This window comes from Cetorhinus maximus, chromosome 5 (genome assembly GCF_964194155.1).
Source record: "Cetorhinus maximus chromosome 5, sCetMax3.hap1.1, whole genome shotgun sequence".
Classification (NCBI taxonomy): Eukaryota; Metazoa; Chordata; class Chondrichthyes; order Lamniformes; family Cetorhinidae; genus Cetorhinus; species Cetorhinus maximus.
The window spans coordinates 14,422,227-14,449,614 of NC_135883.1; the positions used below are offsets into that span (position 1 = coordinate 14,422,227).

The window sequence follows — 27,388 nt, forward strand, 5'->3', positions numbered from 1 at the left end:
CAGATGGACCATCGCTGATCAGCACCTTACTAGCTGGAGGTTGCCCGACTTGAGGTGGGGGGTGGTTGACCAGTGGGACATGGTGGTCCTTCCAACCATCAGAGACAGCTCATAACACCCGTTCTCTATGCCAATCGAGTTAGGCTTTTCACTCATAATTGCTGCCTTCTGAGCTGTGTTAATGCTCTACAGTGAAACTGGACTGTCCTCTCCAGAATGCAAGCCTGGGGAAAATTTATGGCGACCCCATGCTGTCCAAACGTGAGGGTCCTCCTCTCAAAATTCCCGTTGAGTCCTAAGGGATGCAAAGCACTGGTTGCAGGCATTTCTGGAAAGATGACATATTTAGACATTAGTCTGCCTTTGGGCTCCACTCCAGATGTTTTGTCAGGGTTTACTCCCTTAACCTCCAACTCTCCTGTGGTATCCACAAGGCAGTAGAGCTATTCGCCATAGCTGGGAGTATGGTTCATTTTCATGAGTACCAGGGCGTGTATCAGCATGAGGAGGCACAGCTGAGGACTTGCCAATGGAGAGGCTGTGTATTGATAGGGAGAGATTGACACATTGGCTCTCTTTTTCAAATTGCTGCTAGCCAACTGAGTAGGTTGAAAATGAGAAGCAAAGCACACAAATTCCCTTCACCTACACACTAGGCACATCACACTGACCTGTTGAACACAATATGTTATAATCATACAGTGTGTGTATATATATATATACACATGTATATATGCATATATGTAAAATATACGATACTGTATATAATATATATATAATATGGTACTTCAAATATACTTAATTACTTCTAAAGCTGAGTTGCTTTCCTGCTTCCAGCTCCGAAATCTAGGCTCAAAAACAGCTGAGACAAAATTGCTCCATATACAGCACCAACTGGCAATCTCACTAAGACAGGTCTCAGGACAACTGGTGTTGGAAAAACAAAAATGTCACATTGGTGGAGTAGTTTCAGATCTGTTTGTTTGTAATCTCAACAAATCTCTAAACTACGCTACTCAAATGTTCCCCTAACCATCTCTATCTTCCATTAGCTCATCCAAAACTTTGTTGCCTGTATCCTATCCCTTTGTTTCCTGCCTTTTGTACCCTTTGAATGCTAAGCAAAGCACCAGCTGTGGTCCCTAGTGTCCAATAGTCAGGTATCAACCATTAGGGTTTAGAGTCAAACTCTAAGAGGGATTTGGATAAATCTATACTCCCGTACAGTCCAGTGTGCAGACCAGGAAGTCCAGTTGACCCTAGGACCAGAAATTGAGAAAGTCAGTGGGGAATCTCTGGAGCGGGTGAAGTCCCTGCTCTACCGGAGGTGTTTTCCAGACAAGACAGGGTAGACAGCCTACCCCAACATTTATACCCACAAAGCCATCAGAGAAGCTAGCTACAGCCTTGATGAGTATGTGTTACCATCAGCACCCCCTTTGAAATAGGTTACATGGAACTGTATCATTTTCTTTTCTGTATTTTGTTGCTTTTTGGTGAAACATTTTGTGAATGAAACGAAAACAACTGACTGTTAAGCTGGTTTGAAGTAACTAAGCTTGACTGTACAACATTGTACAATTGATATACATGGTATTTGGGGCAGGCTAGATGGAGCACAAGCTCTCTTCCAGTTCTGTACATTCCTTTGTGGAATAAGCAGCCTGGGTTTATTGCTGTATCTCTTCTAATGTTAATCCAATTCCATCACATTGTCAGGCTTTATGCCCTGGAGTATAAGCACACATCAGTTTTGCTTTAATTATATGGTGATTCATTACAGATGACCCCTTTCTCAAGAGAAATAATTGGGTCCAGGATCAGATTTTGGGACTGATACAGAGCATGTGTATCAGATAACAGGATGAAAATTTCCAGCACAAATTAATACGAGGTGTCTAAGGTAGTCAAAGCATTATCCTGCTCCATACTGTGTATTTTCAGGAGACTGCTTTGGACATTAATTATGGGTGAAAACAGGGCCATCCACCATGACCTGTTCTACAGTTTCTTTCCAGTCCGAACCAGATTGCTAACTATTATACATATAAAGCCACCTAATTTGCTTCATTACACAATTTTATGGCTCAGTTAAAAAAAGACCAGAAGCTCACATGGACTTTTGCAGCATTACAATACACTCAGTCATCACTTGGTAATATTAAATGTTTATAGTCTTGAGCTGTGTTGTTTTACACTCAAAGCCATGGCAATTTAGTGTTTAAAAAAAATCTGAAATTGGCCAGTCCATTCAAAGGATACCTTTGGCTTGTCAAGACAGGAAAGAACTTTACAGCAGCTGTTTATTAATGATTGCTGCAGCTCCTTGACAATTGTCCAAAAAAGTACACTGATCCATGCTTAGTAAAAACAGTCATGAAGCACATAAAAATGTGTCATTTCGCATGTGCGGCAAAACTGAATTCATACAATTAATTGCCTTTGCCTGCTTTAAAAATCTCCATTATGTTGTAATCTATGGATAAATGATGTCTGCATCACAGATAGAAAACGATGCCTTTGAGAGCAAATGATCATGTTGCTGTTTTCTCAAAAATATATACATTACTAAAACTAGGGATATTCTATATTAAAGGTAAAAATTGGTGGGAGGATGGTAGGCTCACCTGCACAATCCACATTGAAGAGATTAAGAGTGGCAGAGACAGTAGCTTCATCCAGGGACTGGAGGCCCTGCAGCGCCCACCTCACCAATGAGGCCTTGACGCTTTCTGGCACAAAAGAAAGGAAGTAGATTGGAACATACATCAGGAAGCGAAGTTTGCAAAGTACTGGTGTCATAAGCTTGCCTTGTGGTGACTCGGCCATGCGTTCAATTGTTGGGAAAAGTAACACTGCTTTCAGAACCTGTGGAACCAGTGAGAGAAAACTCAAATAAGTAAAGCCTCTGGCACTGTATCAAATTCTGGAAATAGTGCCCTTGTTTCCCCATTCTTTTGAAGTGAAGTGAGGTTTGTCAGGTACATTAATAACCTTTGCAGATAATTACAGGCTGCTTGAAATGCCTGAACTGGCCGAACTAGTAGCCTGGTAACACTGAAAGCTGATGTCAAATTCCAAAGAAAAATGGTTCATAACTTACTAATTTAGAAAGTATTGTACTGCCACTGGAGACAGTGCACAGAAACACAGGATAATTCCTTTTATGTCTTCCATAACCTTTAACAACATTGCAACCATCTGTACGGTATTTTTAAAGCAAACGCCTGATAGGTATTTGTTTAATCGATTCAAATCAACAGATATGTTCTAATATAATGATCATACCCTTCCAGTATTTAATTAAGCAATGTTAGGTGAGTCTTGTAACTTTGTTCTTTCAGTTCTCGTTTTCATTCAGTGGGAATGAAAGAAAGGTTACCATGCCACACACACTTAAAATAAGCAACACTTTGCTGTATGCAGTAATTATTAGGTTGTGGAATATGTTTGTCTTGCTTCTTTCTTGGGAAGAGAAGAGGTAAAGGGGTGCAACTCAGCATACCTATAAAATTGTTGAAGAGAGTAAATGATAGTTCATAGCTCTAATATTAATCGATTTGTCCATAATACATGGAAAATCTTTTTTGTAGCACTTTCTTCTTTCCTTCACTTCCAGGGGGGTAACACTTACTGTCATAGCACACTGTTCTCCTAGTGCCTGGCTGCCGCCCCTGTCCTCATGTTTAAATTTTATCTGTAAAGAAATACTTACCTTTGAGTCCTCCAAGCTCCTTATTTGCATTTCCATGGCGGGTACCATTTTGGTGTTATACTCTGCAAAACCAATGCTCGCTGAAATGGGTTTTATCTTGCCTCTTGTAGCTTCTCCCAGAATCTTACGTAGACTTACATATTCACTTCTTTTCTATATATTGTTTAATATTAGAGTTATTCTGCAACCCTTTCAAATTAAGATGCTGCAATTGAGCCTCTTTATGTGCTGGACTGACCCTCCCCATGGGACCCATATTCTTCCAGTGCCTCTTATATCTTCATCTTCACCAATATTAGCCAGTGACCCCGGCTGCATTCCTCTCCCACTCCCAAGTGCTGACCTGTCATTTTGACTAGATTCTCTCTTGCTTTCCAATACCAGTCACGGGTCCTGGCTAAATCCTTTCCAACAACCTAAAAGAATAGAGAAATAGCAACAGAAGAGAAGAGGAAAGTGAAACATAGAAAACTGAAAACGAGGAAAGAAATCGAAAGGAAAGAAGCATGAGGGAAAGAGCAAATATATATCTTCTCTGTCATTGAAGACACCAGAAATGGGTCCCAAAAGGAAAAAGCAGGGGAGATAGGGAAAACAAAAAGAGAAAAAAAATAGGGGACAAAGAGACATAAAGGAGCAGGCAGGCAGAAAAGGGAAGGAGAGGAGACATACAAGGGAGGAAAGGAAATAGGAGGGGAGAGAAAAAGAGTGAGAGACTGATCTTTCACAACCACCAGATGTCTCAGTGCTTTAGAGTCAATGGGCAGAATTTTGCCCTCGGTGGGCGTGCGGGCCCCACCGGCTTGGCGGTGGGCGGACAGCCGACCCCGGCCACCGAAATGGGGCCCGCCGCCATTTTGAGTGGATGGGCCATTAAGGCGGGCCCAGCGGCCTGCCCGACAGGAAGCGCTATGCACTTCCTGTGAGGGGGGGAGGGGAGGGATTCCCCAGCTGTCAAAGTGCGCTCTTTCGCGCATACTCCCTGAGACTAAGTGTTGTCTCAGGGAGATTAGTGACAGTATAAAAAACTTAAAAAATAGAAAAATAAAAATATTATTAACATGTCCCCCTCATGTGACAATGTCACACGAGATGGGACATGTTAATAAAAACGACATAAACTTTATTAAACTATTTTTAAAAACGGACATGAAACCTCATCCTGCCAGTGGATGAGGTTTCATGTATTATCAGAAGCCCGCCGGGGCTCCTGGCCTGCACGCCAAACCTTAAGGTTGAACGGGCAGGTCTTTAATGATCTTAATTAGCCTGTCAATGGCCTCAATTGGCCATTGACAGGTCGGTGGGTGGACAGCTGATTTTGCTGTCCGCCCGCCTTCCTAAAAATTTAAAGAGACTGGGATGATGTCGGGGGTTCCTCCCGACATCATCCCGCGTCATTTTCCCGTCGCGAGCGGGCCTCGCCCCCAAATTGCTGACGGGAAACTCCTGGCCAATGAAGTACTTGTGAAGTGTAGTTACTGATGTAATTTAGGAAATATGGCAGCTAATTTGCACACAGCTAGTTCCTATAAACAGCAATGTGATAATGCCAGATACTCTTTTTTTTGTGATGTTGATTCAGAGATAAATATTGACTAGGACACTAGATATATCACCTCGCTCTATGGGGTCTTTGAGAGGGCTTTAGTTTGCCACCTTCTTTGAAAAATGGCATCTCAGACAATGTAGCACTCGCTCTGTACTGTACTGGTGTGCCAGCCTTGATTTTTGTGTCCAGGTCATGGGGTGGAACTTGAACCTTCTAATTCAGAGGCATGAGTACCACCAACTGAGCCACAGTTGCCACGATTGTATGTGATCCATTGTGAATCATTCCCGAATGTCAGGCACCATCTTAGCATGCATTCATTCGCACTTGCTATACTGCTGTAAGCTCCCCACAATCTGTCAGTCAACCTCCACCAGTCTGACTCCAGCTGTCTGTCAGTCAGCCCCCTAACCCGAACACACTCCTGCTAGCTGCCCCTCTGAAAGAGGCACTCAAAGCCACTTTTGGAATGGCCAGTTAGACTGCTCAGCTTCAGTATGGGTAGCAGAATGTGTGTCAGTCAGGCTTTGTCCACCTGTATCTCAAAGTTGTGGGCGGAATTTTCCGTTCCCGTTGATGTCGGGCGTCATGTCGGGTGTGAGCAGACAACATGGCGGGAAGGCCAAAAATCGATTTTGTGCCTTCGTGAAACCAGTTTGCAACTGTCCGCTCCACCTGTCAATGGCGGGCTGCGTTTCCCGCCTGTCAATGGCGGGCTGCGTTTCCCGCCTGTCAATGGCGGGCTGCGTTTCCCGCCTGTCAATGGCGGGCTGCGTTTCCCGCCTGTCAATGGCGGGCTGCGTTTCCCGCCCGTCAATGGCGGGCTGTGTTTCCCGCCCGTCAATGGCGGGCTGCGTTTCCCGCCCGTCAACGGCGGGCTGCGTTTCCTGCCGCCGGATGTCGGGAACGTCATTTTAATACATTTGCATATCATTAAACGCCCTCCTTGCCAGAATCATCCCCCCCCGTGCTGGGTCATCCAGGCACGTCGGCCTGATTTATAAGGCATGCACCTGGTGAGCTGCATTTCGAGGGGAACTCGGAGGTGAGTGCTCATTAATATGGCACAGTGGCCGCGTGGGCCGCCCATTTGACTTCAAGGTTGAGGTGCTGCGCATTCAGGTGAGGGCACAGGCAATCACTTTTTCCCAGCTGGCTGGCAGAGTGGTGCCGGGGCAAGGGCTGCCCTGCATCTGAGGCGAGTTGTGGGGGGCAAGGCGGCATGCTGTGAGACGAGTTAGAGAGGGGGATGGCAAAGCAGCCTGGTCTGAAGGTAGTGCACAAGCACATGCGTGGGTGGGGGGTGGGGAGGGAAGTGGCCATGCGTTAGGGACTTGTATAACAAAAGACCATTCCTCAGCAGCTGAGACAGTTCAGGCGCAGCCACACTGATATAATTGGAGCCAGGCTTCTAGCTTCTCTGCCCACTTAAGCAACGCAGAGGCATGAAAGTGCTACCAAGTGCTCCAGAGCTTTTCACCCCTCGGGCACAGACTGCAGACTAATGAGCATTTTAGTGGACTGCAGAACAGTTGGAAGACAGGGTACATTATACAATCTCCTTGCAAATGGCCATGGAGCAGTCACTGCTGGGGGTACTCACAGCCCCTTGCAATGTCAGCATCCTGGTCTGGACCAGTCTCCCCCATAGTTCAAGCTAACAGTGCAGCCTTGCAGTGTGGGTTAGGAGAATGTCTGTGCCTGAGCTGAGAGGACAGCATGTGGTCCAGTGGGCAAAGCTGCTGCCAATCGGTCAGGTGGAGTGGGGCGGAGGTGGTTGGGGTTTCGGGCAGCCATGCAGCGCACTGAACTCTGGCCACCCAAGTGGTGGCCAATATTCTCTGTGATGCATTAAGGGGTCTTCAGACTTAACCAAGGGAGGTTCTTGGTACACTCATGCTAACCCATGCATCTCTCTCTTTCATCCTGCAGGAGGAGTACATCAGGAGCATGGAGCCTGGTGACCCTGGCTTACGGGGAGTGGTGGGAGACGCCTGGCTTCCGGGGGGAGCAGCAACCTCAAAAAGAAGAAGCAGCAGAGGCTACCGCGCATGCTACCAAAGAGCCACAGAGAGCCATCGCTGGTTGGCGCCTAGCTAGATCCAGGGTCTATAGATGGCACTTGTCATTCCTGCAGGTGACTGAGAACTAGTGTTGCCAAAGACTGCGCAAGTCCAGGGAACTCATCGGTCACTCTACCACCTGCTGCAGGATTTGGCGCCACGGAGACATGGAGGGCATCCACTGCCGGTGGCTGTGTAAGTGACCATGGTGCTCAATCTTTATACCAGTGGCTCCTTTTAAGGCTCCATAGGTGACCTCTGTGGAATATCGCATGCCTGCACCCACAAATGCATCCAGGAGGTCACTGATGCCATCTTTGCAAAGGCACACAACTTTGTGCATTTTACCTGGGATCAGGAAAGCCAGGAAGCAAGAGCACTGGGATCTGCCCAGATCCCAGGTTTCCTACAAATGTCGACCGCACTCACATGGCGCTCAACCGGTCTGGTGAAGCCCTGCAATACAGTCTGCAGAGGATGTCACGCATCATCATCACCTGCTGTGCCCTTCAAAACCTGGCGCTGCAATGGGGAGATGAGCTGGCTGAGGAGGAGATGGAGGAGCTGCATGTCTTCTCTGATGAGGAAGGCATTGACAGGGATGAGGTTGAGGAGGTCCTCAAAGGCAAGAATGATGGCAATGAGGCCATCGCACTGGCCAGATGAGGCAGACGTGCTCAGGAGGTCCTCATAGCTGCTAAATTCATGGAGGATGATGACGGCAATGCAGTGAGGAGACAGCACAGATCCTCGCATTGCATCTGTGAACGTTTGACTCCTGTCTGACTGATGGCAGCACACATACCCTCTGTGATAAGGCTCCTGTCATGAAGGCGCAGCAGATGCCCGCAGTCCCTACATTCCAGGAGGATGATGACGACATGAAGTGGGGAACCTCCATAAATCCTTACATAGCCTCTGAGAATGTCTGACTCATGTCTGGCTGAGGGCAGCTCGCTTGCACTGTGTGAACAGAGTCATATCACGGAGATGCAGCAGGGAAACTTTAACTTCTCCTGATCCTATGGCATTTTTCATGAGCTGAACCCTTCAGGACCACACTGTCACCGGACACAGATACTGATGAGATGGGGGCCAGCTGCACCTCAAAGATGCTGAGAGCACACAGAGAGGATGACAGAATTCTGCGCCACTGGCCTAGGACATCCTGGCAGCAATGATAAGCCCCAGTGAGGTGCAGGCATGACTGATGTGTCCAGTGACTGTGAAGGTGCACCATCAGTGTGCTGGGAAGGTTGCACAAAGCACAGAGAAAAGTCTTTGGACTGAGACACCTGCCCTTATCTTGTGCAGAAAGGTTTCACATTTGAGTGACACGAACACTGCTCATCATAACAAGGAGCCATAGGCAAGGAGACATTCTTGGGAGTTTACTTACAATAGTAAATATTATGTACAAGTGAGAAAGCCCCGTGCACAGGCTGCTCTTAACCTTCCTAATCCTGCTGCTACGTCTAGGTATTCTCCCGACATCCACAGCGGAGGTGTAGGCAGCCTGCTGACTGCTACGCCCTGTCTGTGATGACCTTGGCGGATGTCCTCTGGAGGGCTGAGACCTGGAGGGCTCTGCCCTGCTTTCGGGATCCTGCTGTGTGCCAGTGGCACCCTCCTCGGCCTGTGGAGCCGGAGCTGCTGAGGTTACAGGAAGAGGGGATTCGGATGGGCCAGGCACTCCTGGAGTTACTAGGGTGGATGGCCCCAGGGTGTGCAACTGCTGATCTCCTCCCTATGGGTGCCCCTGGCTGACTCCTTGAGGAGATGGGGAAGCTGGAGTGAGATCGAGCTGCCCCACACTCCTCTTGCGTTGACACTGTGGAGGCCAACTATGGCATCAGCAATGGAATTCAGCCTGCGCAGCAGTGCAGGAGTGAAGTCCTGGATCAGGGTGGCCACCATCCTGCCAGTGTTGACCTCAGTCTTTTGGTATGAAGGCGCAATCACCTCGGAATAAAGGCAGATGGAATCCTCCATCGTGCCTTGCAATCTGAGGAGTGCAGCTGCCATCCCTTCCTGCTGTTCCCATGATTGTCGCTGCAGTTCCAACAACGGATTGAGGACCGAGTCCAGGGGCTCCTCATCTGACTCAGACTCAGCAGATTCCTTGCCTCCAGAAGTCCTCTGAGTGCCGGCGACCTCGGGTGTCCCTCCCTCCACCTGCGGTGGAACAGATTGTGTGCTGTGCTCACCAGACAGGGAACCTGAGCCTGATGTACATGTACGCCCCACAAGGTGTGTGTCACTGCGCTGGTGGAGGGCGTGGGTGAGTGTTGAGGGTTCTGTTCTCAGGGTCCTCATCTGTGGGTCTGTTGGTGCTGGAGTCGAGGCCAAGGTTGCCTCAGGGAGACGTGGCAGATAAACCTATGAGAGAAAGTGGAGATGATTATTCCAATGGCACCACAGTATACAGAACAGTGGACTCACAGTTGAATTGCCAGATGGATGGTCTGGCGCATGATCCTCACTTGGATGTTTGGTACTGACCTCACTGCCGTCGCAGGAACGGTCCACATCCTCTCCGGCTAGCTCCAACGTACGGTCTTTGAAGGGAGATGTCCGGCATTCTACCCCCAGTCTGTGCAGAATCTTGTCCTGCATAAAGACAGACGGAGGGAGTGTGAGCAGGGCACATGCCCCGGCCAAATGAGAAGGACGCCAGGTGTGCGTGGGTATATGCTGAGTGGAGCTATGGACAGGATGAGGAGGCAGCCTCCAGAGGGGATGAGGCCAGATGGAGATGTGAGGGTGTGAGTGTGAGAGAATGAGTGGTGATGTCCCCTGAGCTGGCAGTGAGTGAGATGCCAGTGACTGTGTGATGGCCTTGTGAGTGTGTGAGTTTAGAGTGATGAGATGATTGACTTACCCTGGCGGGACGGATGAGATCATTTATCCTCTTTCTGCGCTGGATGGCCGACCTCTTGTGGGCAGCGGTGGCGCTGACCACTGCTTCCATCAGTTCACAAGACAGAGTGGGGATGGAGGACATCACGGTGGGTCTCTACGGTGTCTAAAAGGCACTCCAGGGATGCGTCACTGAATCAGGAGGCTGCAGTCTTCTTGCCTTTCGGGGTCATGTCTTCTGTGCAGCAGTCCTCAGCTGGAAGTACTGAGAGGTGTGTGCATGGCTGCACTTTAAATATGGTGCTTGGTGAGAGGAAGCAGCGAGGTGACGGCATGGTGGGTGAATCGGAGGCTGCCCGCCAGCAAAACAATGTGTTCCCCAGAAATGCATAATTAATGAGGCAGGATTGGGACGATACATTGCGGCCAGTGGGTAAAACATCCATATTCCCGCCTGCTACCGCACTTCGTGCAAATCTTGGACATTTCCACCCTATAATTGAAATCTTGATTTGCATATCGTAATGGACGATCCACCTAAAACAGGTAGAGTCTCTGGCCACCCATCTTAGAACCCCACCCAAGATGGTGGTAGCTGGAATGCCAGCACTAATGGGATAGTAAGTGATCTCACATCATCTTTTAGCTGCTACTTATTTATCTCCAGCGGAGCCACCGAAAATTGGCCACAAACTCTAAATTGCAAAGTTTGTAAATTAACGTTTATGGGGTTACATCTAAGTGGGTACAGTTTCAAAAACTTAGCGCAGAGAACTAAACATTCACTGAAATGTAGGTTGTGAAGATAACAGGTCAAAGTGTTAGTGTACATATTATTTACAGAAATTGACTATCCCGAATATGTCTAGGTTTCAAGAACCCAGAAGCGGAGTGACAGAAATGCTTGCTAAATCTAGAGAAAACTATTAGGTATTGAAGTGGCAGGTTTATTCTTATTGATGGGAGATATATATTGTCTGTGCATGCCATGCTTCTTCAAAAACTATTCAAACATCCAGTAAAGGAAAACTGCAAAATTGGTTAAAATCTGATGAGACATAAATAATTTTATTCCGTATGTATGAAGCATAGAAAGTTCTGAAGGTGCAACTTTTAAAAATAAAGGCTCGTGTCTGATGAGGTGACATCTCGTGAAATTTCTTCAACTTTTGATGGGAAAACGACTCCAAACTTAGTGGAACATTTTTACGTTATTACAGTGGCACTAAAATGTGTGTATATAAGGAAAACATCCTCCAACTTTCCTACACTACAACCATCACCACCAGCAATGCGGACTAAAAATAAAATAAAATAAAACTTAATCACTAGTGACCACTGGGCTTTTTGACATCTATTAAAATACACTCGCTAATTGTTAAAACTTCTATCAGGTATCCCTTTAAACCAAATCTAAGAATTTTAACTAACAAACCAACTAAGTTGAGTTTAAAAATCTGCAAACTGTAAAGCAGAGGCCCTTTTAATCTACATGTAAAGTATTGCATAACCTGCTTGCCAAATGTGGTGCATATTTATGATATATATTTGATGCAGTTTGTTACAAGCTTTTTAAAAACGTCACTGTGCTGGCACATATAGCTATTATATGTCAGTTAAAATCTTCCACATTTTTCAAAGATAGCATAATGATATACTTAACGGTGAGCTGCAATCCAATTTGACAGAATGTCACATTAATCAAAATTTCTTTTAGGCTGTGCACAGAGACCTACAAGCAACATCACTGAGGTCAAAGCACTTTACTTCACTTAATCAACACCACTCTGCATCAAGAATGTCCTCGTTAGATGACGAACTACTCAGGATTGTCCAATGTTTTGCTCTTTTCCCTTCCCCTGGCTTGGTTGAAGTAGCCAGGACTATTTTCAGATTTTCAGACTACATTTCCTAGTTTTTAAAAAAAAATCAAATAACTTAGTGTAGAATCTTTTAAAAAACAGTCGGCAAAACACAAGCATTTTAGATAAAGCACACCCAATTAGCTTTTTGAGAGAGACAGAGCATGTAAAATACATGAGGTGAATTAAGTATTTAGATTTAAAGCTGTGGAAGCTATTCACTTTAATGAAGCAGTCAGACTTTTGGAACATTAATATTCCTGGCAGAAGAGAAACACTTGATCTCCTGAAGGCAACAGAATGTTCAACACAGGGCTGCAGATGACATTTGTTAGTTAGAATATAATGTTGTCAGAAAATAGCTCATTGCTGACAGACAAAAATCCTCTCATAAGGATGCAGGTCTCTGAGGCAGCAGTCATTTCCATGGCTGTTTCAGCTCCAAAGGCTATTTAATGAGAAAGTGGTTGGTTGATCCTTTCTACTTGACTCAAACCCAAACTTACCCCAGTAATGTATGATGATATTTAGTAATGCTAAATTTGAACTCCTCTAATTCATTTTCCCTTTTCCACTTTGGTTAGCACCAGTAAATAGCACGTTTTTATAGTGTAGTCCCACAGTATTGAAACATATCTGGGGTATTCTTATCCTGGGATAGATACAGCCAATAGGCCCTCTGCTGAGGGCAGATGTTGCTTCCGTTCTGCTACTTGTGAAAGCCACAAAATTAATCAGTGCAACAGTAATCAATCTCAGAGTGATTGATCACTGTAACAAAGTGATGCTGCTATTCCACAGAGAGGTGAAATGGTGCAAGCCATGTGACTTTTGGCATTTTCAGCTCTAGACAGTCCTGAGTCTCAAGAAAATATCTAATTCAATATGGGCATTCACAACCATCTGGGGAATTAACACATCCCTTTGTTTAAGGATGGACCATCATCAAAAGAGGTATAACATTTCAGCTTGCTCATCCTTCTGTTTCACCGTGGACAAAAGAAACATCGAAACTCAACGTGTCCTGGACAAATGTGAATTTGAAGGTGTCAAATGACAACACAGGATGTGTAATCGACCTTCTACCCCTTTTTGAAGAAAGGACTTTGGACTTGTACAAATCACATAGTGAGGAAACCATTTTGTTGCCTGCTTTTAAAATAACAGCAAGAAGCTGTTCTGCAGAGACAGATTCCATCAGAAAGTCATTGAATCAGCTGCAAGTCATCCAAGCAGCCAAGATAATAAAGAGAAATATTTTGAGAGAGGGAGAAGGACTCATCCCCACCTCCCCTCAAATCTGTTCCAACTTCAAGTTCACCTGAGAATCAATCTCCTTGCAAAATCGACTACAAGAAGTCTCGCAGCTTATTGAGAATCCTCTGCCTTACTTTTTAATTCCTCTCTGGCCACGGGGGAGGCGCCAGAGGACTGGAGAACAGCTAATGTGGTTCCGCTATTTAAGAAGGGTTGTAGAGATAAGCCAAGGAACTACAGGCCAGTGAGTCTCACATCAGTGGTAGGGAAACTATTGGAGAAAATTCTGAAGGAGAGAATCTATCTCCACTTGGAGAGGCAAGGTTTGATCAGGGATAGTCAGCATGGCTTTGTCAGAGGGAGGTCATGCCTAACAAATTTGATTGAGTTTTTTGAGGAGGTGACCCGGTGTGTAGATGAGGTTAGTGCCGTTGATGTAGTTTATATGGATTTCAGCAAAGCCTTTGACAAAGTCCCACATGGGAGACTTATAAAGAAGGCAAATGCACATGGGGTACAGGGTAATTTGATAAGGTGGATTCAAAATTGGCTTAGTTGTAGGAGACAACGGATGATGACAGCAGGATGCTTTAGTGACTGGAAGCCAGTGTCCTATGGCGTACCACAGGGATCTGTGCTGGGTCCCCTATTATTCGTCATTTATATAAACGACATAGATGACTATGTGGGGGGTAGGATTAGTAAGTTTGTAGATGACACAAAGATTGGCCAGGTGGTTAACAGTGAGGTTGAGTGTCTTGGGCTACAGGACGATACAGACGGGATGGTCAAATGGGCAGATAAGTGGCAGATGGAATTTAACCCTGAAAAGTGTGAGGTGATACACTTTGGAAGGAGTAATTTGACAAGGAAGTACTCAATGAATGGCATGACACTAGGAACATAGGGACCTTGGCGTGTGTGTCCATAGATCTCTGAAGGCAGAGGGGCATGTTAGTGGGGTGGTGAAAAAGGCATATGGGACACTTACCTTTATCAATCGAGGCATAGATTACAAAAGTAGGGAGATCATGTTGGAGTTGTATAGAGCCTTGGTGCGGCCACAGCTGGAGTAGTGTGTGCGGTTCTGGTTGCCACATTATAGGAAGGATGTGATTGCACTGGAGGGGGTGCAGGGGAGATTCACCAGGATGTTGCCTGGGATGAAACATTTAAGTTATGAAGAGAGGTTGGATGAACTTGGGTTGTTTTCACTGGAGCAGAGAAGATTGAGGGGCGACCTGATCGAGGTGAACAAGATTATGAGGGGCATGGATGGGGTGGATAGGGAGCAGCTGTTCCCCTTAGTTGAAGGGTCAGTCATGATGGGACATAATTTCAAGGTGAGGGACAGGAGGTTTAGGGGGGATGTGAGGAAAAACTTTTTTACCCAGAGGGTGGTGACAGTCTGGAATGCACTGCCTGGGAGGGTGGTGGAGGCGGGTTGCCTCACATCCTTTAAAAAGTACCCTGGATGAGCACATGGCACGTCGTAACATTCAAGGCTATGGGCCAAGTGCTGGTAAATGGGAATAGGTAGATGGGTCAGGTGTTTCTCACGTGTCGATGGAGACTCAATGGGCCGAAGGGCCTCTTCTGCACTGTGTGATTCTGTGATTCTGAAAATCTCATTATAATAGTAAAATAAGGTTACTACACTGATTGTAGAACTCTCTTATGAAACATGTACACCCCAGCACCTGAACGTTATAAACTTGTCCAGCAGATCATAGCACTAACAGTCAGGAAGGATCATCCAAGAATGCTTCTGAAAGGAATCATTCCCTCTATCCAGCCTAAGTTGCTGTTTTGTCTTATTAGGTTGCTGGTGAACATTGGGCCTTTTCTTGGCGATTTTTTCTTCAGGAAAACTGACTTTTTGTTCTGGGAACAACATATCGGAAGCATTTGTTGTCTGCATTGCTTTGATGCTTGGGTGCTCTATTGCATCTGTCCTGGGGGCTGGAGGAGTGGGGTAGCAGGAAGAAAGAAGGTCTCAGAGAGTAGGAAAGCTGGAAGAATAGGTAGTAGGAGGGAACTGTGCAGGAGACATATCCACAGCGGATCTTCAGGGAATACCTTTCCCGTATCAACCTGATCATCCCTACCTCCGGGCCAGAAGCTCTAGGTTCAAGTGCCACTTCAGGACTTGATGGCCACGGAGGGTACATTTGTAACGTGGCCAGACAGGTTGATTATCAGCCTGTAAATCCTTCCAATATGCCTGATGGCAGGAGTTAAGATCGGGAGAGTTTCCTGGTCAACCATCCTGCGAAGGCAACAGCAAACCACTGCAATACCTTGCCAAGCATAATCATGGACCAATTCAATGAAAATCCATGGTTGCCAACGCCCTCTTAAGGCATGGCACCTGAAGGAAGAGAAGGGTTAAAATCAACCCCAGGATATTTTCTTCTTACAAGCTATGTATTTTTGGCACTTTTTATCTCAAATTTCAAGCATCAGGATTTTTAAAAAAAGTATCCCTTCGGTTTTAAAACTTTATTGTCCAAACACTTAAACTGCTCACACGACACCTCAAACACTGCTAGCGCCTATGCTTATGGTGGATAACTGGCTACACTGGGAAATTTCCCATGACCATTTCCATCACTATGTAAATCAACTACAATTGCTGCATATGAAGTAGGTTCAGGCAATTCATTTAGCTCTTTGAATCATTGTTGCTAATGAAGAATATTTGAAATTCTCTGAAATAATTTGACATTTCAATGACAAAACAAATTAAACCAAATATTAAGTAATTTAGCACAAATCACAATAAAAGAGATGGAAGGAAGCTCCCAGCATTGCAGGGTGAATGGCAGTAGTAGTTTCTCTCTAAGGCACATTTAGTGGGAGAGGGAGAGGGTCAGGCACACAAGTGGAGGAATTCATCTCAGTGGATATTGCTTTAACTTAAGTCTTAACTTAAACTTTCCTACAGAAAGAACACATGTTGCTAACACCTTGCAGCTTCAATGTGAGCTGGTAACTGCAGCAAACACTAACCAGGCTATGTGTTCAATACTTCTAGTGGCTGAATCAGGTTAACACCAACATGCCCACTATTAGCATAGCAGACAGTACTGAAAAACAAACAGTAAAACGAGAATCCAGAATAGGTTAGAACACATTTATTGCGCAGCTTGATAGGTAGCAGTACTTTCGGATGAAACCATCTTTCACAGATCATCACAAAGTTGTGGCTAGCAATGTGGATTTTCAGTACATTTTGCAGTTCAGATCTTCAGTCAGAACTAAAGACCTGAGCAACTTATGCTGTGACTTACGGCATGAGAATTTTCTCCACGTGTTATCATCTCCCTCTAAACATTTCCTTTGATGGCTTAATTTCCAAAACTGATACTAAACTTGTCTAATTTTTCAAGTTGTTTTTCTACATTTATTAACATTTCAAAAACTCTGTTTTTGGTAACTAAAACCACAATTCTGTTTGGGTAGCTGAAATGTAAGCAGCACTAGAACTACATCTTACCTTTCAAGGAGCATGGGGAGACACTGGATGGTGTTGCAAGATAAATGCTATCTATTCAGTTGCCCACAATAATCTTTCTTGATTTTCATTTCCATTGGCTTTGGTGCTGTTGTACGCTTAGTAATACAGTTTAGAATCACCATGAATGCGTACTTTTAGTTGGAATAGTAAATATAGAATAGTTGTGTTTGATTTTATAGATGGAGATTATACCACATGTTGACACTAGGTGGAACAAAGAGCAACATCATTTTTAGAATGCTGCTTTCAATAAGGTTTTCTACTCTCTTAAATTGGAAGATATACCTGTCCTGTGTGTGTTTGCTCTCAGGATACTAGAAATGGCAAATATACTTGACTGAATATACTTCAAGTGCCCCATACGTTAACTTATAGTAAACCCAGCTCAAAAGACTGATTCATTACTGGCATTAGATAATGATCTTTCTGGCTTGACAAGAACACAACAAAACAAAAACAATCAAAATAATCATTCTGTTTGGCGTCGTTTCACACTTTCAGTATCATAGCTTCGAGTCACAAGGACAACCACAGTATTTTGCTACAGCTTCAGCTCTGCTGTGCAACTACCAGTCTGATTCACAACGATTTCATTCTCAAGACTTCCCAGTTGATCATGATATTCGCCTCTAAATTCACAATACGACCTGGAATAGAGCTTTTCTGATATTTAATCACAGAGATGACACAAATATTACTATTAAACAGGAAGTTCTTACTGCTCACGTTTCGACACAAAATAGTTACGCTCAGGAAATCTTCTGTCTAATTGGTTATAAAAGTAGGAGTAAATGTAAAACTAGAATATTCTGTAATTTAGGAAAAGGTTTTTTTTGTTTATATAAATTGACATTCAGTTGTTGCTCAACAGCAGTGAACAAATCGCAACGTACTGCTCTTCACAGTGGATTTCCAGCGTGCAAGGCTTCTCATATAATGCAGTTGCCGAAAGTGAAAGTAAAAACAAAGATCAGGATTTCATGATCAAGATGTCCCATTATGTCTTCTGACTGGTAGTGAAAATTACAGAGAATGCCATAGTTGTTGTTGAATATCGCAGTTATGTGGATTTCTCTGTCTCCACCCTTTCCACAGCATCTGGTCACACACTATATACTGTGCTGGTGCTAAAAGAAACAAACAGTATCAACTGTGCTGGTAGCACTGGCCAAAGGGAAAAAAAGTACACTTCACAATCCTTTCACAAAAGGAATAACTCTGGTATTAATTTAACTCAATTAAAAACAATTCTGATTCAGCTATCTCCAAGAAGAAAAATACTAAAAGGTTTACCAACAGGGATAGGAAAAAAAGCTTAACGCTGGTCTCTCTTCAACAAGATGCAGCTTAATAGAGCAACAATAAATCCTAAACTTGGAGAGTACAGGTAGAATTTCCTCTCAATTGTCAATAACGTCTTTTGCTAGATTAAAGATTACCAACGTGTTTATTGAGTAAGGAAAATATATTTGCTGTTATTGCATGTCTGATTAGTTGGAATCAGGCTTCTATGGTACTTTTATTTATGCATTACAACAGAAGAATACTGTAAATGCTGGAAATCTGAAATAAAAACAGAAAGTGCTGGAAATATTCAATAGTACAGGCAGCATCTTTGGAACGGGAAACAGAGTTATCATTTCAGTTCAATGCCCTTCTGATGAATGGTTAGTTCAGCAGGAAATCTGTTTTGACAAATGAAGTGAATTGTTCACTTTGCTTGACTGACATCTTTAAGTGGTTATAACAAGTTGTTCATTCTGTGATCTCTTTTATCAATGTCTCAATGTTTATTTGGGAAGGATTAAGAAGTGTGAAGTGTCTGAAGCCTTTGTATTGACTTTAATAGTCTGCCTGATTGACAATTTTGTAGGGTTGCAGGGATAGCAGTTTTTAATCAAAGAACATTTCTGAATTTTTGTTCTCAGCAGATCCACACTTGCCATTGTTATTATATGGATCATTGTTTATGTACATGGGTAAATAGGCCTGGAAGGGGGATGAGTTGGCATGGAGAATAAGAGAGGCCATCGGGAGTGACTGGGAGCCATAAGTTGGCATTGATTTAGCATGAAGGGTTTGAGGAGCCCTGAGGAGTGGGTGGATGAGGTGGTGTGAGGGGTGAGGACGAGATGGCCTAACTGCTTTTATTATAACTGGGAAGATGTCCCAGAAAACTGAGACTGGCCTTCTAGCCAGCCCAACTCGGCACTCACACACCCCGTGGCTGCCTAGGGTCTCCTTCTGGGGTCAGAGGGCCGTACTATATCATGCAATTGCCTTTCCCTGGAGCAAAAATTGTGTGTAACCGGGAGCTTTAAACTGAGAAGGGTTTGCTGAGTTGGGCAATTTCTCACCTCAAGCTACCCACCTTGGCAGCAAAAATCCGGCCAAAATCAATAATTGTTGAGGATAAGTAACTTTGGTGCTGCCCATCCAGCTTCATTCTATTAATATTGTAACTCTTCTTCCATAATAATCAATCAGCTTTTTAACTTAGTAAGCACATCTGATCTATACTATATCTGATCTGTGTTGAGTAAGTACATCTGTTTTAAAAATAGGCAGTAGAATGGAAATACTCAGAAAACCTGGCCATTCCTGTCACCATCATTACTCGACAAAGTTTACTTTTGCCGAGTGATTAAATCCTTGTCTGTGGCTAAAATACAAGAGCTGCTGTAACTGACCCTCAACATTCGGCATCAATCTAAACTGGCTGCATAGAGGACCACAGCAAAATTTGACACACTGTTTCCTGCTGTGTTGTGCTCTTTTTCAGTTAGTGCCAGTGGCTGGAATCTGTCTTTTCTGTGCTGCCGCACTTTGAATATTGTGTGGGATTTTAAGTAACCCGCATTCAAAACACTGTTCACGCATTTGATGGAATTGGAGCAGTTATTCTTGTCTTGGGGCTCTAACTTGTCAAGTGAGACTTACAAAATTAATTGTTTTCACCAGAATAAAGATTGAGAACAAATACAATAAAGTCTTTAAAGTGTTAAGGAAGAATCGCTGATTGAGATGCAAGCAGAATATTTGATTTGGGCCATCAGTGTTCTTTTTGCCTGTCTTACAGAATAACAGATGTGTGGAACAGACTATGTTGATTAACCTCTCACAATAAAGAAATATCCGTTTTTTTTTTTATTTATTCTTTCACGGGATGTGTGCAATGCAGGCTAGACCAGCATTTATTGCCCATCTCTAATTGCCCTTGAGAAGGTGGTGGTGAGCTGCCTTCTTGAACCACTGCAGTCCATGTGATGTAGGTACACCCACTGTGCTGGTAGGAAGGGAGTTCGAAGATTTTGACCCAGCAAAGATTAAGGAATGGCAATAAAGTTCTAAGTCAGGATGGTGTGTGGCTTGGAGGGTAACTTGCAGATGGTGGTGTTCCCATGCATCTACAGCCCTTGTCCTTTGAGGTGGTAGAGGTTGCAGATTTGGAAGGTGCTGTTGAAGGATCCTTGGTGTGTTTATGCAATGCATCTTGTAGACATTACAAACTGATGCCACTGTATGTTGGTTGTGGACGAAGTGAATGTTGAAGGTGATAGATGGGGTGCAAATCAAGTGCACTGCTTTGTCCTGAATGGTATCAAGCTTCTTGAGTGTTGTTGGACCCATCACACCCCTGACCTGTGCCTTGTCGATGGTGGCCAGACTTTGGGGAGTCAGGAAGTGAGTTACTCATTGCAGAATTCCCAGCCTCTGACCTACTCTTGTAGCCACAGTCTTTATATGGCTGATCCAGTTCAATTTCTGGTCAATGATAATCCCCAGGATGCTGATAGTGGGGGATTCAGTGATGGTAATGACACTGAATGTCAAGGGGAGATGATTAGCTGCTCTCTTGTTGGAGATGGTCATTGCCTGGCACTTGTGTGGCGTGAATGTTACTTGCCACTTATCAGACCAAGCCTGAATGTTGTCCAGGTCTTGTGGATTATGGACATGGACTGCTTCAGTTTAGAGAAGTCGGAAATGGTGCTGCACATGTGCAATCATCAGTGAACATCCCCAGAATTAAAGGTTATATGGATATATGTTGAAGTGTTCAATGGGTCAAAATGGTCTCCATTCTGCTGGGGTAAGAGGGGAAGTATACAAGGAGGGAGAGGAATGGGTGCAAGGACATGTGTGGACAGCAGCTAGCCAGGGCTGAACAATAGAAATAATAGGATTGATGAATGCTCTCTACTTCTGTTACCTGGTTCCTTTTTGGGGATCAATGAGCATTTATTGATAGCATTCCCTCATAGGATTAAACAGGTGGAGTAACAAATAGGTTATAGATAATGGGAACATGTAAACGACAAGCCTGACAATAAACCTTTAATGTGCAAATGACAGATTGCATTTTTCAACATATATTTGCATTTGAGTAAAGTGTCATTAATTTTTGAGATAAATGCTACAATAGCAAAAAAAATCTGATTTAAAATTATTAATTGAGCTAGCATACTGCTTTTGTGGAAGAGAATTCTAACACCTTTGTGTGAGGAAGTGTTTCCTAAGGAGAAAGTTACCCATGGCTACGGAATTATAGGATAGGTACGCACTTGCAAAGAAGGATAATTCAAGGAACATTACACCTACATATAGGTTTTGAGCTCTGTCCCCAAGATGTTTGACTTAATTTGAAAGCCTTCATTTGTGGCAATATTAGGGGAGTGTTTTCTTTGCTCTAGAGATCAATGGAGTGTGTAGCATTTTGATTGGAGTCAACAGCCATCCACCTAAACAGTGGTCAAGGACCAGTCAGTGCCTCCTTCCCTATCAAAACACAAGTTACAGGTCTGATTGTAGCAAAATAAACAGCACCTCATAAGGACTTGAAGGATTAGTCCTTTATTTGAAGGTGGCAAAGTTAAGGCAGTGTTAGATTGTTATTTCAGAGATCAGTTGTGTTCTAAGTCCCTTGCAGCAATCATAAAGGGAGCCTTCTGAGTGACAGAAATCCTAATGCTCTACCCCATGCACTTCTGCCTCCAAAGCAGCTAGCATCAGCTGCCCAGGAAAGCCCAGATCTGACTTGTTGTTAGATGGTGAAGTTGTGCAGGCAAGTTGCACAAGCTGCAGAATACAGAAAAGCTTTGCTTGACCTGTTAAGGCATTAAAAGCATGCCTTTTGAAACTCTAATTCTCCTCTGGTACAGACATGTACCTCATTGTAGTGCTAGCCATGTCAGCTGCGGCTCAGTTGGGAGCACTCTCACCTCTAAATCACATGATTCTGCGTTCAAGTTCCACCCCAGGACTTGAGCACAAAAGTAGTTCATTGGCTATAATGCATTTTGAGATGTCTGGTGATTGTGAAAAGTGTTATATAACTAAATCTTTCTTTTTTAGTTCTGAAGAAGGGTCATATTGGATTTGAAACGTTAACTCCAGTTTCTCTCTCCACATATGCTACCAGACCCCCTGAGTTTTTCCAGCACTTTCTGTTTTTATGCAGAATGCTATCCAATTCACAAAATTAAGAATGTTCAAAATAACTCAAAATCTCCAAACTCCGTTAAGAATAAAGGCTAAAATATACTTGCTCTGAGAAATACTCAAGGTATTAAACAGGTCAAGTGTACACACCAAACAAAAATCAGGATAGCCTATTGCAATATAATACAAACTTGTTTCTCTCAGAACCTGACCATAACTTTTCTCCTTATAGCCGTCATTATGAAATAGGATACCGATAATGCATGCTATTTCATGACAGTTGAATTGAAAACTGGTTAATAAATCTTCAGCCTGCACAATTTCAATTGACTTTTTTGCAATTTCTGGTTTGACTATTACAGAACACACTTACAGCCACACAATAATAGCTGATCAAAACACTAAACAAGTCAAACAACTGGATTTATCTATACCAGACTGCAGTGTCCAGTGGCTAATTTCATCACAATGAATTCAGTTCTCCTTTCACAGAGAGAGACTATATAAATCTTTATTAAAAACATCTGCAGAATTGCTTATGATTTTTGGGTCACCTGCTGTCAACAACTTTGATGCATGAACTGTTTTAAATCTGAGAACTGGTGACAGAAAATTTACTGAAATGCTTGTGTGTGTATATATCTTATATATATTATATATATAGTTTATTGCGTTTCCTGTGTATTTGAAGATAAATTACTGATAAAATTGCATTTGTGATAAATAGGTATTCCATGACAAATATGTTTGTTCATAGAAAGGAAGCTAAAATGCAGGTCATAGCTCTGTTCGCAAATTTTTACTCAGCATCACAACTTGTTCATCTCACTCGCAGTCAAGTGTGCCTCATATCTATATAACAGTAGAGTATTTCACTAGATATTATTAATACCTGCCTGACAAGAGTAAGAGGGAGGAAAAGCTGATTCTGGAAGCAATTGGCCATATCTCGTAAATGTGCTGGAATACCCTCAAGAAGTAACCATATCAGTGAATTAAAATTACCTGTGGATATAAATTATGTGGAATTTCAAAAGGCATTTGATTTCTTATTTGAGACTTTTGAAGGATAACATAGCTGCATGGAATTAATGGCAGATTAGCATAGTGAATTGACAACAACAAAAAATAGGAGGTCTTAGTAAATAGTGAAGGCTTCAACAATGAGAAGTATATGTCAGAGATCAGTACCTATTTGGTTCTGAGTCACCTAATTCTCATTCATAAATAACATCAAGAAGGATGCTTCCAGTACTGTTAAATGTGTGTTGATAACACTAAACTTTGTGGTTAGGTGAAATGATAGTATTCCAAAGAGATTTCGCTAAATTAAGTAAATATGATGGGGGCATCAGAGAGTTAGGAGATATAATGTTTGGCTTGTTAGTGGATGAAAAATGTGCATCATGGATAGGTTCTATCTTCCTTATCTGCTTGTTCATTTCAGGTTAGGCCAACTGCATTCAGCGCTGATTTAAGTATTTGAAGTTAATTTGAAAATTAATTTCATTTTAGATGTTTAAAATCAAATTGGTTCTATTTTGATTTAGATAACTGGCGAGGAAATTGAAGTAATGCCAGAAACAAGTGTGAAATGAGCTTCATGGTTGATCCACACCCGGAGATGTTAGCCTGAGGTTCACTGGAAATGGGGTCCCGAGCTTCATCTGCAAAAAAACAGCAAGCTGTGGTGCCAATTGGGCTTCCTGATGCAGCTTGTCAGTCAGTGCATTGAGCAGCTTATCCAGTTTTGACATAGAGCCAGCCCTTATGTATGTTCTGGAGAGACTGGAGAATCTACTCCTCTTGACTCTACAGAAAATAAAGTATACAGAAGTTACTTACCTTTTGTGGGTGGCACGTTTTTAGGAACCACTGGTTAGAATGGAAACACTGGGCTGAGAATGCACGGCTCATATTCCGCCCAGTTGGTGACAAATTTCAAGTGGGGCTCTAAAATAGGTGTCAGGACCTTGATCTGCCAGTTCAAGTGTTCTCTAATGTTTGTTTCGGCTGGCAGCCCACTTCTAAACTAGCATCTGGCATACCATAGAACCACGGAAAAGTTACAGCACAGAAGGAGGCCGTTCGGCCCATCTTGTCCATGCCAGCCCGAGGACACCCAGGTGCCCTTTCTAATCCCACCTTCCTGCACCAGGCCCATAGCCCTGCAGCTTACAGCACTTTAGGTGCAGATCCAGGTACTTTTTAAAAGAGTTTAAAGTTTCTGCCTCTACCACCAACTTGGGCAGCGAATTACAGATACCCACGACCCTCTGCATAAAAAGTTCTTCCTCATGTTCCCCCTACACCTTCTGCCACTTATCTTGAATCTATGTCCCCTGGTTCTAGAATTCTCCAGCAAGGGAAACAATTTTATCCTGTCCACTCTATCTATTCCCCTCATAATTTTGTACATCTCAAGCAAGTCACCTCTCAGCCTTCTCTGTTCTAAGGAAAATAACCCCAACCTATCCAAACTCTCCTCGTAACTACACTTTTCTAACCCTGGCAACATTCTTGTAAACCTCCTCTGCACTCTCGCTGGAGCTATTATGTCCTTCCCGTAATGTGGTGACCAGAACTGCGCACAATACCCCAGTTGTGGCCTCACCAGTGTATTTCTGGGGAAAATTGAGGTCCAGGATTGGTTGGCTTAATGCAAACGTTTTGTCCAAAAAACGGGTGCAACTGGGACCAATTTCTTTCCCCACTGGTTAAATTAACACAATAGTTAGTAGTGTCATGAATAAATAAGGATTAAAAACAAATCTCAAATATTCCGTGGTGGCCACCAGTGTGAACTGAAAGGGAGTGTCAAGTTACTTAAACTGCCACAACTCTTTTTACAACAGTATATTGCAAGAAATAGCAGAGGGACTCTTATATTTTCTGACAATCGAGCCCAGCAGATATAATTACTAGTTAGCTTTTCCATTTGAAACTCAAGATGTTTGATGATATAAAATTAAACCTAATTTTGTAGCGAGAACAGTATTAACTTTAGGGAATAATAAAATAATCAAAATTGTCAATAAAAGTTAATTTTCAGCAATATCTTAATGAGCACAACTATACATAAATAATTATAGTAATATTCAAGTAAACAAAACTAAAGCAATAATGTATCAGTTACAAATTCCGTTGAATGTCCACTTTTCATTCTTGAGTGTTTCCATTTTAAAGTACGCCTCTAAGAGTACAATGATACTGGCTTGAACTCAAAATCAGTGATTTATTTTCTATGAAAAGCGATGCAATAACAAGGTACAGATGGAAGCAACCGAATATAATATTTACTCCAGTGGTTGATTAAGGCCCAACGAAACCTTGAGAGTAAAACCTATAGATTATGCTGGTTCAGCATGCTTTGGTTACCTTGACATTTGATTGTCCACATATAAAGAACCGAGTTATGGCCAATAAAAAGGAATACCCAAACAGGACAATTGGCGCGTCGAATTTTTAGATTAATGAAAATATTTATTTTCACTTCAGTAAGCCCATCTGTTTCTCGGATAAAGATGCAGGAGCGGCTTCATCATTAACAAATTCAGTGATATTGCCCAGTGATGGTCTTAGAGCACCAACAGGCCAGACATATTTCACAAGTGTAAAGATGCAATCTTCCCTGGAATAAATATTATGGGGTGTAACGCTTGTTAACTTTCATAGATTAAAATATTTAATTACACTGTGAATATAAGCTTCAGAGGACTCTGACGTTGTGGATTGTGTTAAGTGCATCTAAACATCCTTAAGGTTTCTCATTGTACGATCATCAGAAATAGGAGGAGTAGGCCACTTGGCCCATCGAGCCTGCTCCGCCATTCAATAAGATCATGGCTGATCTGATTGTGGCCTCAACTCCACTTTTCTGCCTGCCTCCCAGAACGACTTGACTCCCTTGTAGATCAAAGATCTGTATCACTCAGCCTTGAATATATTCAATGACACAACCTCCAATGCTCTCTGGGGAACAGAACTCCAAAGACTAATGATCCTCTGCGAGAAGTAATTCCTCCATGCTTCACTACCTACTCTTATATAATCAGCAAGTTTGGCTCCAATACAGTCAGTCCCTTCAAAGTCATTAATATAGATTGTAAATAGTTATTGCCCCAGCACAGATCCCTGTGGCACTCCAGTGGTTACAGTTTGCCAAATTGAAAATGACTCATTTATCCCGACTCTTTGTTTCTTGTTAATTAGCTAAACCTCTATCCGTGCTCATATATCAACCCCAATGCCATGAGCTTTTATCATCTGTAGCAACCTTTTATTTGGCACCTTATCAAATGCCTTTTGGAAATCCAATTAGACTACATCTACTGGATCTCCTTTATCCACCCAGTTTGTTTCATTCTCAAATAATTGTAATAAGTTTGTTAAACATGATTTCCCTTTCACAAAACCATGTTGACTCTACCTGATTGCATTATGATTTTCTACTACCTCCTTAATAATGGATTCTAGCATTTTCCAATGTCAAATGTTAAGCTAGCTGGCCTATAGTTTCTTGCTTTCTGTCTCCCTCCTTTCTTCATTCTCCTCTCTCAACTTTCTCTCTGTTTACTTCAGTATCAGCCAACTCTTAACTGGTATTCTCGCATTCTCGTGTTAAGAGTCAGGTTCTGGGTCCATGTTTCACACCACTTGAGTATGAAATATTCACTGACACTCTAGTGCACTACTGAGGGACTACTACACTGTTGGAAGTGCTGTCACAGGATGAGAGGATGAATTAAACAGAGGCTACATCTGCCTTTTCAAGTGGACACAAGGGATCCCATGGTGTTACCTGAGGGTGAACATAGGAATTCTCCATGGTGCCCTGGTCAACATTTGTCACCAAAAGATTATCTGATCATTATCCCATTACTTTGGGAGTTTGTTGTGCACATATTGGTTGTCATGTTTCCTATGTTAAAATAGTGACTAGACTTCAAAGTACTTTATTGGTTGTAATGTACTTTGGGACATAAAGAGGTCATGAAAGGCACTATATAAATGCAAGTTTTTTTCAGTGTAGGGAAAATGTTATCATTGAGCCAACAACATGATCATTTGTCCTATCAATTTTGGAGCTAATGCATTCAGAAATAGTTTCATTATTGC

At 43.1% G+C, this 27,388-nt stretch overlaps 1 protein-coding gene across 3 annotated transcripts in view; it reads right to left on the bottom strand.

Moving 5' to 3' along the window:
• Positions 1–27,388, bottom strand: part of ldah (lipid droplet associated hydrolase) — a 344,701-nt gene that overhangs the window by 46,422 nt on the left and 270,891 nt on the right. For all 3 annotated transcript variants that reach the window (XM_078541547.1, XM_078541548.1, XM_078541549.1), the window contains one exon: positions 2,628–2,868. In XM_078541547.1, coding sequence (XP_078397673.1) covers positions 2,628–2,868 — 241 coding nt within the window. The remainder of the gene's footprint in view (positions 1–2,627; positions 2,869–27,388) is intronic.